The following is a 13,809-nucleotide window of genomic DNA, read 5'->3' as shown; positions in this document are numbered from 1 at the left end:
ACAACGTTCAGTCTCTGGAGAACAAGATGGATTCAAGATTCAAGAGGTTTATTTGTCACATACATATACATACTTTCATACATATATGCAGTGAAATGTAATGCAACGCACCCGGTGATAACACAAAATATGTCCTCGGAAAATTTCTTTCTAATAGACCAACTAACTGACTCCTAAAACGTAATACAGTAAGTCGAATAATTATAGAATAAAGTTAAAAATATATAGAATAAAATAAAATAAAATACAATAAAAATAAAATACAATAAAATAAAATGAGATAAAATGGAATAGAGGGAATATTCTTATGTATATGGAATAGGCAATTATGTATCTACAGATATGTGCTTTAAAGTGGCATGTGAATAAAGTCAGGTAGTGTTTGGGATAATACAGCACAGTATACAACAGTACGGCGCAGCAATACGGCATCACGAACAACCCTGAACAGTGACACAGTATGTGGTACAGTATGCTACATAAACCGTATTTTCCCCGGACTAAGGCACACTTAAAGGCCTGTAATTTTCTCAAAAAACGACAGTGCGCCTTATAATCCGGAGCACCTTATATATGGATTAATTCTGGTTGTGCTGACTGACCTCGAAGCGATTTTGTGTGGTACACGGCGCTCTGTCAACATGTTTAAGTACGACTTTGGTAAACTACAAAGCCGCACCGCTTGCAGCATTACGGCTACCGTAGTCAGGAGCGTGGCGGAGTAATACATACTGTGCTTGACCATAATATTACAGTGTGTGTGTGTATAAGGACCCCAGAATGGCACGAGACACGCTTACGACGCGGACTTCAAACTCAAGGCTATCAGTCACGCAGTAGAACATGGGAATAGAGCAGCTGCGAGAGAAATCAACATTAATGAATCAATGGTACGGAAGTGGAGGAAGCAAGAAGATGACCTGCGCCAAGTAAAGAAGACCACACAGAGTTTCCGAGGGAACAAAGCGAGATGGCCACAGTTAGAGGACAAAATTGAACAGTGGGTTATTGAACAGAGAGCAGCAGGTAGAAGCGTCTCTACAGTCTCTATTCGACTGAAGGCAACAGCGTTAGCACAGGACATGAATATCAATGACTTTCGAGGCGTTCCTTCTTGGTGCTTTTGTTTTATGAAAAGACGTAATCTCTCCATCCACACACAAACTACCGTCTTGCAGCAACTGCCAAAGGGATATTTCCAAACCAGAAACCGTGGGGGGATAAATCCATCTGCGGTGCTCTGAATACTCGCACAGCCGCTTACAACGACGGTCTTGTATCCGTAAATATGGACAATTACAAAGCAGCGTCGTACAATCTGCGGAAGGTGGTGAAGGATGCTAAATGGACGTACAGAGAGACCGTGGAGCTACCGATGGAGCAACGGGACACCAGACGCTTGTTTCAGGGGCTGCGGACTATTACGAACTACAAGAGCAGCTCCTCCCCAGCCACAAGCGCAGACGCCTCCCTAGCCAACCAACTGAACTCCTTTTATGCGCGGTTTGAGTCTGGCAAAAGCACCGTTAGCTCGCTGGCTAATTGGAGTTACATCGCTGGGGATGAGCGCGCACTCTGTGTCTGAGCATGACGTCAGGAGGGCTCTGATGCGGGTGAACACCAGGAAAGCTGCGGGCCCAGATGGCATATCTGGACGAGTACTTTAGACCTGTGCCAACCAGTTAGCCCCGGTGCTCACTAGGATATTCAACATCTCCCTGGTCCGGTCCTGCTTCAAGAGGTCCACCGTTGTTCCTGTTCCAAAGATCACCTTTCTTGCCTGCCTGAATGACTACCGTCCGGTTCCCCTCACCTCGGTGGTCATGAAGTGTTTCGAGAGACTGATTAAGGATTATATCTACGCCTCCCTCCCCCGAACCTTGGGACCCGTTGCAGTTTGTGTACCAGCAGAACAGATCCACGGAGGACACGGTTTCCCAGGTACTGCACACCACACTCACGCACCTGGGTGGCCGGAAGGGGGCCTACGTGAGATTGCTGTTCATCGATTATAGTTCAGCTTTCAACACCATAGTTCCCACCAGACTGGCTGTCAAGATGAAGGAGCTCGGACTGAATACTCCGCTGTGTGCCTGAATCCTGGACTTCCTCACAGGCCGCCCCCAGGTGGTCAGGGTGGGGAAGCACATGTCAAGCTCCCTCACTCCTGAACACAGGATCCCCCCAGGGCTGCGTCCTCAGCCCCCTACTGTACTCCCTGTACACACATGACTGTGTGACCAGGTCCAGCTCCAACGCCATCATCAAGTTTGCTGACGACACCGTTGTGGTGGCGGCCTGATCACCGACGGCGATGAGAAGGCCTACCGCGAGGAGGTGGCTGACCTGTCACTCTGGTCCAGGACAACAGCCTCCACCTGAACGTCAGCAAAACTAAGGAGCTGATTGTGGACTTTAGGCAAGGATCACAATCGAGGACGCACGCGCCCTTGGTGATAAATGAGACTTCTGTAGACAGGGTGAGCAGATTCAAATACCTGGGAGTCCACATCACAGAGGACTTAACATGGACTTTACAAACAGACACTCTGGTGAGAAAGGCGAGGCAGCGTCTTTACTACCTCAGGCAGCTGAGGAAACTCAGGGTCTCTGGAGGATCCTCAAGTCCTTCTACTGTGGAGCGGTGGAGAGCATCCTGACAGGCAACATCACTGCCTTACTGTACTGTATGTAGCATACTGTACTGCATACTATATCACTGTTCTGGGTTACTGCATACTGTGCTGTATTGCTGTTCTGTTCGGTGTTACTGTATTTCTGTGTAGTACTATTGTATACTGTACTGTATATCTCCACACACACTACCTCACTTTATTCACATGCCACTTTCCTGCACATAACTGTATATACATAATAGTCTATCCCATGAACATTACTCTATTCCCTTTATCTATATTTTCTACCCCCACCCTGTATAACTTTGAGTGATGTCATTTAATTCCATATTATTCTATTTACTTACTGCAATACATTTTAGGAATACGTTAGTTTCAGTCATTTCGTCAAGTAGAAATTAGGTAGCTATTGTTTTCAGTCTAGAACATATTGTGTGTAATCACCGGGTGCTTTGCATTGACATTTCACTGCATATATGTATGAAAGTATGTATATGTGTGAAAGTATGTACATGTATGAAAGTATGTATATGTGTGAAAGTATGTATATGTGTGAAAGTATATATATGTGTGAAAGTATGTATATGTATCAAAGTATGTATATGCATGAAAGTATGTATACACTTATACATACTTTACAAGTTACGGAAAGCCGAATGGCTTTCGGGTGAAATTTTAGGATGAAGCTAAAATGCACTATAACCTTTACAGGTGAACTTAATTTGACCTTCTCTAAACTTTTGAATGCACATGTCCAACTGTTCAATGTTTCAGTACTTTTTGCACAACTTGCTGTTCTCTAACAAGGAGCTGAACGGCAAAATTCACAACAGGTGTTTGATCCATGAATCCACCAAAACATTTCTGGGTTCAATTAGAGTTGGTATTTAAACAGCCCTCTTCATCATACTGTTCACATGTTGACATCATGAGACCAAGACCACACCTAACAACTGATCAACAGCACCTCGCCTTGCGAGGCTTCAAACAGGATGTTGTCAGAGGGAAGTGGCCACTGAGCTTAGAGTGTCACAGAGTGTCATCAGCAGCTTGCAACAGAGATACAGAGACTGGAAGAGTCACAGAAAGGCATAGAAGAGGACGTCCTTTGGCCACATCCCACACTGATGAGCGCTTAGTGGCACTGTGGCGCAGTGCATTGCACTGCTGCCTCACAGCAAGAAGGTCCTGGGTTCGATTCCCGCCTGGGGCGCTGTTGGCACCGTGCTCTGGTGGGTTATCTCCCAAACAGGAGCCTTTCTGTGTGGAGTTTGCATGTTCTCCCCGTGCTCACATGGGGTTTCCTCCACCTCACGTCAGTAAGGACCCCCACCAAAAACATGCACCCATCATGGTGTGACCAGCGATGGACATTTATCACACCACCACAGCAGGAGCCTGGACCTCTTCACAGCGACTCACATTAGAGCCCCCCCTCCTCCCCCAGCAGGAGGCTGCTCCAACAAAACCAAAACCTCTAACCCTCTAAACCCCTAACCCTCTAAACCTAACCCTCTAAACCCCTAACCCTCTAAACCTCTAAACCTTTAGATTCAAGAGGTTTATTCGTCACATACACATACATACTTTCATACATATATGCAGTGAAATGTAATAAACCTCTAACTCTCTAACCCTCTAAACCTTTAAACCTCTGAACCTCTAAACCTCTAAACCTCTGAACCTCTGAACCCCTAACCCTCTAACCCTCTAAAACTCTAAACCTCTAACCGTCTAAACCTGTGCTGTATTGTTGTTCTGTTCGGTGTTACTGTATTTCTGTGTAGTACTATTGTATACTGTACTGTATATCTCCACACACACTACCTCACTTTATTCACATGCCACTTTCCTGCACATAACTGTATATAAACCTCTAGATTCAAGAGGTTTATTCGTCACATACATATACATACTTTCATACATGCAGTGAATATGTATGTGACAAATAATCTCTTGAACTTGAAATGTAATAAACCGTAATAAACCTCTAAACCTTTCAACCTCTGAATCTCTAAACCTTTAAACCTCTAACCCTGTAACCCTTTAAACTTCTAAACCTCTAACCCTGTAACCCTTTAAACCTCTAACCCTCTAAACCTCTAACCCTGTAAACCTCTAAACCTCTAGATTCAAGAGGTTTATTCGTCACATACATATACATACTTTCATACATATATGCAGTGAAATGTAATAAACCTCTAACCCTCTAAACCTTTCAACCTCTAAATCTCTAAACCTTTAAACCTCTAACCCTGTAACCCTCTAAACCTCTAACCCTCTAACCCTTTAAACATCTAACCCTCTAAACCTTTCAACCTCTGAATCTCTAAACCTTTAAACCTCTAACCCTCTAAACCTCTAGATTCAAGAGGTTTATTCGTCACATACATATACATACTTTCATACATATATGCAGTGAAATGTAATAAACCTCTAACCCTCTAAACCTTTCAACCTCTGAATCTCTAAACCTTTAAACCTCTAACCCTGTAACCCTTTAAACCTCTAAACCTCTGAACCTCTGAAGCTCTAAAGCTCTAAAGCTCTAACCCTCTAGATTCAAGAGGTTTATTCATCACATACATATACATACTTTCATACATATATGCAGTGAAATATAATAAACCTCTAACCCTCTAAACCTTTCAACCTCTGAATCTCTAAACCTTTAAACCTCTAACCCTGTAACCCTTTAAACCTCTAAACCTCTGAACCTCTGAAGCTCTAAAGCTCTAAAGCTCTAACCCTCTAGATTCAAGAGGTTTATTCATCACATACATATACATACTTTCATACATATATGCAGTGAAATATAATAAACCTCTAACCCTCTAAACCTTTAAACATCTAACCCTCTAATCCTCTAAACCTCTAACCCTGTAACCCTGTAACCCTGTAACCCTGTAACCCTGTAACCCTCTAAACCTCTAAACCTCTATCCCTCTAAACATCTAACCCTCTAAACCTCTAGATTCAAGAGGTTTATTCGTCACATACATATACATACTTTCATACATATATATGCAGTGAAATGTAATAAACTCTAACCCTCTCACCCACTAACCCTCTGAACCTCTAAACCTCTAAACCTTTAAACCTCTAACCCTCTGACCTCCTACCCTCTAACCCTCTCACCCTCTAACCCTCTAACCTCCAACCCTCTAAACCTAACCCTCTGACCCTCTAACCCTCTAGATTCAAGAGGTTTATTCGTCACATACATATACATACTTTCATACATATATGCAGTGAAATGTAATAAACCTCTAACTCTCTAACCCTCTAAACCTCTAAACTTCTCGCCACAACAACAGTTTCTTCCTGTCTGCAACTGGCCTCATCAACAAGGCCCTGCCCCCATAACATCTTAAACTGAATGAGTACTGTACGTCAATGTATTACATTAACTGAATGAGTACTGAATGTCAATGTGTTACATTAACTGAATGAGTACTGTACATCAATGTTACATTAACTGAATGAGTACTGTATGTCAATGTTACATTAACTGAATGGGTACTGTACGTCAATGTGTTACAATAACTGAACGAGTACTGTATGTCAATGTTACATTAACTGAACAAGTACTGTACATCAATGTGTTACATTAACTGAACGAGTACTGTACGTCAATGTGTTACATTAACTGAATGAGTACTGTACGTCAATGTGTTACATTAACTGAATGAGTACTGTACGTCAAGGTGTTACATTAACTGAATGAGTACTGTACTTCAAGGCGTTACATTAATACACATTCCTCATTCTTCTGGACTTCATCCATGGACATTGCACATACGCACACATGTAGGTACATGTAGTCTCAGTGACGGAAGGTGATGTTTGGTCTTGTACGCGTCAACTATGACGTATTTACGTAGTGCGGGGACGGTAGCTCAGGAGGTAGAGCTGGTCGTCTAGTAATCTAAAGGTTGCCTGATGGCTGCGTCCGTCGGTGTTTGAATAATTGTAAGTTGCTTTGGATAAAAGCGTCTGTTAAATGTAATGTAATATTTGTAATGCGTACGTTTACGTATTCGCGAAGGTATTCACATTTTTTAGTGGGGACTTCTTTCCTTGGATTACATTTCGGATGGGTTACGTTTCCATGAAATAGGAAAAACACTGGTTGTAGTTTCAACACGTTCTAGTTCATGAACACATCATTCATCCCCACAGTCGTGTGGACTCCACATGGTGACCACTTTCTGTGGATTCATATTTTTTTGTGGGTTTTTTTTTACGAATCCGGCTAAGTAATAAACACAACGCGGCAGGTACCACAGGGTAATATGGAATACAATGTCTTCATCTACAGAAAGACCAAAGAGATCAAATATCAATGGAACAGATCCACAGACATCTGCCAGGTATCAAGGTACATCAATATACATGTGAAGGTAGGGTTTGTAATGTCTAACCAGTCCAGAGTGATGGAGTCTACGCCGCACACTGGACATTCTGAACCACAACCTGTACATACCTCATTATACAACTGTATGATGACGTCATAAAGCCTCTTATTCTAAACCTCATCCCTTTCATTTTGTTTTCAAACGTTGCCCTGTTGGTGACACGTAAACCTCTGGCTTCTTTAGGTCAAATTCCGTTTTTCACTCATTTGTGCTCCGTATATGGATCCATTTGGGTGAAACTTGAACCACGAGATGTTTGCAAAGTTCTAACGACAGCTCAAAAAAAAAAAAAAATTATATATATTTATTTAAACAATGTTATTATTATAATAATAAATAATAATAATAATAATAATAATAATAATAATAAAAATAATAATTATAAATATAGCTGCAGGCAGCAATGTCCATAATCGACATCAATAACAATTTTTCGAGTTCCCATGGAACGCAGCATCAGTTTGTGCCGTCGCTGCTCCTTACATCAGCATTACGCCTGAAACAAGTTCACATTTTCAGAGTTTCCATTGAACGCAGCATCGGCTCCGGCTCCTTCTGTCTCGACCGAGTGCAAATCCTGCCCGAAGCAACCGCTGCAGACGGATGGAGTCCGCGCCGCAGACCTCGCCGGCTGCGAATGCCTGCACCTACACATATATAACGCGTTGGATGATGATGTCACAAAGCTCTACGCTCCACAAACTAATCACAGTACGCCAGGTTGTGTGACTTCCAGTCAATTTGCAAAGGCCATTCCTGCTCCAAATGTAGATCGGTGTGGATGAAACTTGAACAACAACATGTCTGAAATGCCCCGGATCCAACCAGACCTCAACGATGTCTGTGGGTTCGGCGGTTGCTGTGCACCAGACACTTTTATCCCGAAAAATGCCAAGGATAATAATAATAATAATACAAATCTTCACAAAAACATGGCGGATGGATCCCTACTAATAAATATAGCTGTAGGCAACAATGCACGGGTCCAGGTCGCCGTGTGAGTCACAAGTTACCATTTTCCGAGTTCTCTTGAAATTCAGCGTCATTCCTGACCAACTCGAGTTACAATTTCCCCTGGAACGCAGCATCGGCTCCCTCTCATCTCAACCCGGCGAGGATCCTGCGCCAAGCAACCAAACACACCAGCGGAGTGGAGAGCGCAGCATGCCCCCCAGAGCCACGCCCTGCACCTAACAAGTGGGGTGATGATGATGATGATGATGATGTCACAAAGCGCCGGCTTCGCTGGCTCCACCGTGGAGCCTGAGCCTGGGGGCTGATCCTGGGTCTTTGGGGGCCGGTTGGGGATTCTGTGGCCGTGGTGCTTCGGGTTCGGAGCGTTCTTCAGGCAGGGCTCGCGGGTGGCTACGAGGCCTTTGCTCAGAGGCACTAGGGTGGGGTTGTCACCTCATCCACCATGATTAATTGGGATCAATGCTGCTCGTATTGATCCATCTGTGGATGGATTCATCAAACATATCAAATGTATTGATTACATTACATTACATTTCATTTAGCAGACGCTTTTATCCAAAGCGACTTACAATTGTTTAAACACTGACGGACGCAGCCATCAGGAGTAATGAGGGGTCTAAGTGTCTTGTATATGTAAGTATGTAAGTAAGTATGTAAGTATATGTTTGTGACAAATAAAAAATCTTGAATCTTGAATCTTGCTCAGCCTGGAGCCTGAGATCGAACCAGCAACCTTTAGATCACTAGACCACCAGCTCTACCGCTTGAGCTACCACCCCCCCGATGGATTGATGGATGAAAGAAAAGGGCGGCGCAGAAAGGAACCAGGAAGGAACCAGGAAGGAACAGGGAAGAAACAAGGGAGGAACCAGGAAGGAACCAAAAGGAACCAGAAGGAACCAGGACCTACTTCCTTCCTGGTTCCACTCGCCACGGATCAATGACTTGGAATTTCCTCCGAATAAATAAGCGAACGTATCCCAGAATGCACTGGGGCTTCGCAGTGCACTTTATGGTGTCAGTTTTATTTATAGATCACACACACACAGGTAGTACTACACAGTGCACTGAGTACTACACACTACCCTGAGTACTACACACTAACCTGAGTACTACACATTGTACTGAGTACTACACACTACCCTGAGTACTACACACTGTACTGAGTAATACACACTAGCTTAAGTACTACACACTGTATTGAGTACTACACACTAGCCTGAGTACTACACACTGTACTGAGTACTACACACTACCCTGAGTTCTACACAGTGTACTGAGTACTACACAGTGTACTGAGTACTACTCACTACCCTGAGTACTACACAGTGTACTGAGTACTACACAGTGTACTGAGTACTACTCACTACCCTGAGTACTACACAGTGTACTGAGTAAATCCATATACATGTTACCACACACGCATGTACCAATACCATGTGTACAAGCACCATGTATACACGCACGTCCAGGTTCACGCCTCCCGTGTTTCCCGGTGTCGCACGCACGCGCGCCCTACCTCCCTCCGGCCCCGCCTGCAGACAGGCCGGGATGCTCTTCTTCCAGCCGGGCATGATGCACCTCAGGGCGGATAGGGAGTCCACGGTGGCTGCTAGCGCTGCTCCACCTCCATGGCTAGTTAGCTTAGCTTAGCACCGGAGCCTCCACCTCCGTCCGTCCGTCCCCTCTCTCTCTCCACCCCCCCTCTCCCTCATGCTGCGTTCCTAGTCTCTAGGTAGACTCGGACACAATCCCACTCAAATCATGCAGTTTCTGCTCTGTGCTGCAGGGGGCGACGGGTTAACGCGTTCTCCTGTTTTCTATCGATCTCTGTCTGTCTGTCTGCCTGTCTGTCTATCTACGTCTGACTGTCTATCTATCTATCTTTCTGTCTATCTATCTATGTCTGTCTATCTGTCTGTCTACAGTCTGTAATTCTGTGTAATTTTTGGATCATACATTCGTCCAGGTTTCTGAAGACTTCCTGCTCGTATAAATACTAGAATATGATTCCTGGAAGTAAGTATTTATTTGATGACGTCACAACCTAGAAGCAGAGCAGGGAGGGGTATAACGTTACATAAACATATTATACTTTTATCATATTTCAGCCTTTTTGTTTATGATTCTAAACAGTTTGGTTTTACATTTCTGTCTAAGTGACGTCACATGGGACGCTGAGCAGCATCTCTCACCTGGAAACTGAGAATTCCTGAGGAGCTTGAACGCAGCACGCGCAACCCCACCCGCCCCGCGGAGGTGTCGCGAGGACGACGCTGCGCCGTAGGGTGGGACGTCACTTCCGGTCCTCATGGCGACGACACAGCGAATCAATCAATCAATCAATCAGTCAATCAATCAATCAATCAATCAATCAATCAATCAATCACTTCATCAAATCAGTGGACCAGAATGAAATTGTTTGTAGAAAGACATATTTTCTATACATTTATATTTATATTAAACGAATTATATAAAAATTCCTAATTTTCTTGATTATTTAAATCTTTAAATTTAAAACTTGTCAAAAAGAAAATGACAAATAAAGAATTAATATTGAATGACATAGATAGATGGACAAAGGTGTTTGGTATTAAAGGATATAATATACTATACATAATATTATTATTACATTTAGCAGACGCTTCTATCCAAAGCCACTTACAATCATTCAAACAGCGACGGACGCAGCCATCAGGAGCAATGAGGGGTTAAGTGTCTTGCTCAAGGACACTACAGCATGCTAGCAGGAGGAGCCTGGGATCCAACCAGCAACCTTTAGATGACTAGACCACCAGCTCTACCTCCTGAGCTACCATACTACCATACAATACTTTCGGCTGCTCCCGTTAGGGGTTGCCACAGCATACTATACTCTATACTATATGATATACTCTACTATCTATTTTATATACTTTACTATGCTCTATCTATTATATACGATACTATTCTGTGTATATGATAAACCATACTATAATCTATATATTATATACCAGACTATACTCTATATATGATATACTACTCTATACTCTCTATATTATATACTATACTATACTCTATATATTATATACTATAAATATATATATATATATATTATATACGAAAAATGGCCTGCCTACAGGGTGGACGAGTGCAGCAATGTATAGGTACAGCAGCCGGTACTACAGGCTCTGGAGTGCTGGTCGCAGAACCTTATCAGACGGAGGAGGAGCCAGGCCCAGAGCCACCCCACAGTGCCCGGAACCTCCAAGCAGCACAAGTCCTTCTACAGAGCAGAAAGCCAGAAGCGTTGGGTGAAGTGGCCTGCCCACCAACAAGAAGGAGTGGCTTCTGTCGGACGAAGACGTGGATAAGATCCTGGAGTCAACATCAAAGGGAGACGGTTTGGCATCATGGAAAGGCGAGGCACAAGTACTCCAGGGAGGCCAAACCGCCGAAAGGCTAAGATTAGCCAACTGAGACAAGAACTGAAATCCCCGAAGCGTCAGTTCAAGGTGGCAAAGGAGGAGGAGAAAACTGCCTTGTCTGAACTCAGAGAGATCGTAAGGAAGTGGCTAATCACACTCAGGTCGCTGCCCAGTGGAGGTCTGCGGAGGGTGTCTGGATACCAAAAGAAGAGAACTCAAATAACATCGAGCAGTTCCGTATCATCTCACTGCTCTGCATCAGAGGGACACAATCTTGAAGAAGATTGTGTCCCAACGGTTAACAGAGTTTCTCCTAAAGAACAGGTATGTGGACACCCTAGTACAGAAGGGTGGAGTCCCAGGAGTACCTGGATGCCTTGAGCACACGGGGGTAGTGACTCAGCTGATCTGAGAGGCACCGGAAGGCAGAGGAGACCTTGCAGCACACTGACTGGACCTAACCAACGCCTATGGATCCGTTCCACACAAGCTCATGAAAACCATTACTGACAAGACATGACGTGCCAGAGGCGATCCGAAAACTCATTCTGGACTATTACAACAACTTCACAATAAGGGTCTCTTCAGGATCATCAACATCTGACTGGCAACAGCTGGAGAACGGCATAATCACCGGCTGTACAATCTCGGTGCCAATCTTCTCACCGGCCATGAACATGATTGTCAAATCAGCGGAGGTGAAATGCAGAGGCCCCATGTCTAGATCTGGTACTCGGCAGCCCCTGATAAGAGCATTCATGGACGACCTTACTGTGACAGCAACATCTGTTCCCGGGTGCAGATGGCTCCTTCAGGGGCTTGAACAAATCATCTCCCGAGTGACAAGGATGAGTTTCATGCTAGTTCCAAGTCCAGGTTTCTGGTCCTGAAGAAAGGTAAAGTGGCTGACCGGTTTGCTTTACCGTGGGAGGGACACAGATTCCATCAGTGACAGAGAGACCAGTAAAGAGCCTCGGGAAGATATTTTATAGCTCCCTGAGGGATACAGCCGCACTCCAACAAACCAGGAGCGACCTGGCAAACTGGCTCACTGCAATCAACAAGTCGGCGCTCCCAGGGAAATACAGAGCCTGGATGTACCAACATGGAGTCCTGCCGAGGTTACTCTGGCCCCTTCTTGTTTATGAGGTGCCTATGAAAAACTGTGGAGGCTCTGGAGAAGACCATCGGCCAGTTCCTGCGGAGGTGGTTGGGGCTCCCTCAGTCCCTAAGCAGCCTCTCCCTGTATTGGAATTCTAGCAAGCTGCAGCTTCCCTTCAATGGTTTGATGGAGGAATTCAACGTCACACGTGCCAGAGAGGTGATGATGTACAGAGTTTCCTCTGATGTTAAAGTTGCCACAGCAGGAATCTGTGTGAAGACCGGTAGGAAGTGGCAGGCACAGGAAGCAGTCGACAGAGCAGAGGCATGGCTGCGTCACAGCACTTTGGTCGGCAATATGGCAGCGGGGTGGGCAGGACTGGGCAGTTTTCCCGCGACCCGTCCCATGACAAAGCCAGAGGGAGGAAGAAGCGTCAAATGGTTCAGGACGAGATATGAGCAGAGGTGGAGGAAGACCACTGACCAAGATGGTCGGCATGTACCAACAAGGCGCCTGAACTAGGTGGGAACATGCAGAACAGCGTAAGATCACCTGGTCAGAGCACTGGAGGGCCGAACCAATGCGCATAAAGTTCCTCATCCAATCAGTGTATGATGTTCTCCCAAGTCGAGCCACTCTGCATCGCAGGGGCTTGGCTGACACGCCGGCATGCCAACTGTGGCAAAAAGGCAGCACCCTGGAGCATATCCTGAGCTGCTGTTCGAAGGCATTGGGGGATGGGCGGTACCGCTGGTGCCACGACCAGGTCCTGAGGGCTTTGGTGGACACAATCAGCGGTTCAGAACAACAAGAATCAGCACACCCCCATGCAGTCTATCACCTTTGTCAGAGCTGGGGAGAAGGTACAACATCAGCCATGCTCCTCAAGTGGGCTTCTTGCCACTGCAAGGGACTGGCACCTCCAAGTCGATCTGGGAAAGCAGCTCAAGTTCCCAGAACACATCTCAACCACTTCACTCCGCCCAGACATGGTGTTAACATCAGAGTCTACAAAGCAAGTGGTCATAGTGGAACTTACTGTCCCCTGGGAAGATCGAATTGAAGAGGCCAACAAGAGCAAAAGGAGAGAGCTGATGACACAGAGCTGATGTCTGAGTGCAGGAGCAATGCCTGGAAAGCCCGTAGCGAACCAGTCAAAGTTCGATGGAGGGGATTCGCTGGCAAGTCACTGCACCGACCACATTACACCTGTGCAAAAGAGCCATCAAAACATCTTGGAGGGTGCTGAAAAAGCCCCATGGTGGCTCTGG

The 13,809-nt window shown here is 45.0% G+C and overlaps 1 protein-coding gene across 1 annotated transcript in view; it reads right to left on the bottom strand.

Annotated features, from left to right (window-relative positions):
- Nucleotides 1-9,603, bottom strand: part of LOC307246367 (glutamate receptor-interacting protein 1-like) — a gene marked incomplete at its 5' end in the record, with an annotated part of 16,845 nt that extends 7,242 nt beyond the window's left edge. Inside the window, 2 exons of the mRNA XM_080022286.1 lie at nucleotides 8,198-8,443; nucleotides 9,549-9,603. Coding sequence (XP_079878412.1) covers nucleotides 8,198-8,443; nucleotides 9,549-9,603 — 301 coding nt within the window. The remainder of the gene's footprint in view (nucleotides 1-8,197; nucleotides 8,444-9,548) is intronic.
- Nucleotides 9,604-13,809: the final 4,206 nt, after the last annotated feature.

Source organism: Zeus faber (assembly GCF_960531495.2).
Source record: "Zeus faber genome assembly, chromosome: 21".
Classification (NCBI taxonomy): domain Eukaryota; kingdom Metazoa; phylum Chordata; class Actinopteri; order Zeiformes; family Zeidae; genus Zeus; species Zeus faber.
The sequence above is the reverse complement of the archived record's forward strand: the minus strand, read 5'-3'. Positions and strand labels throughout refer to the sequence as shown.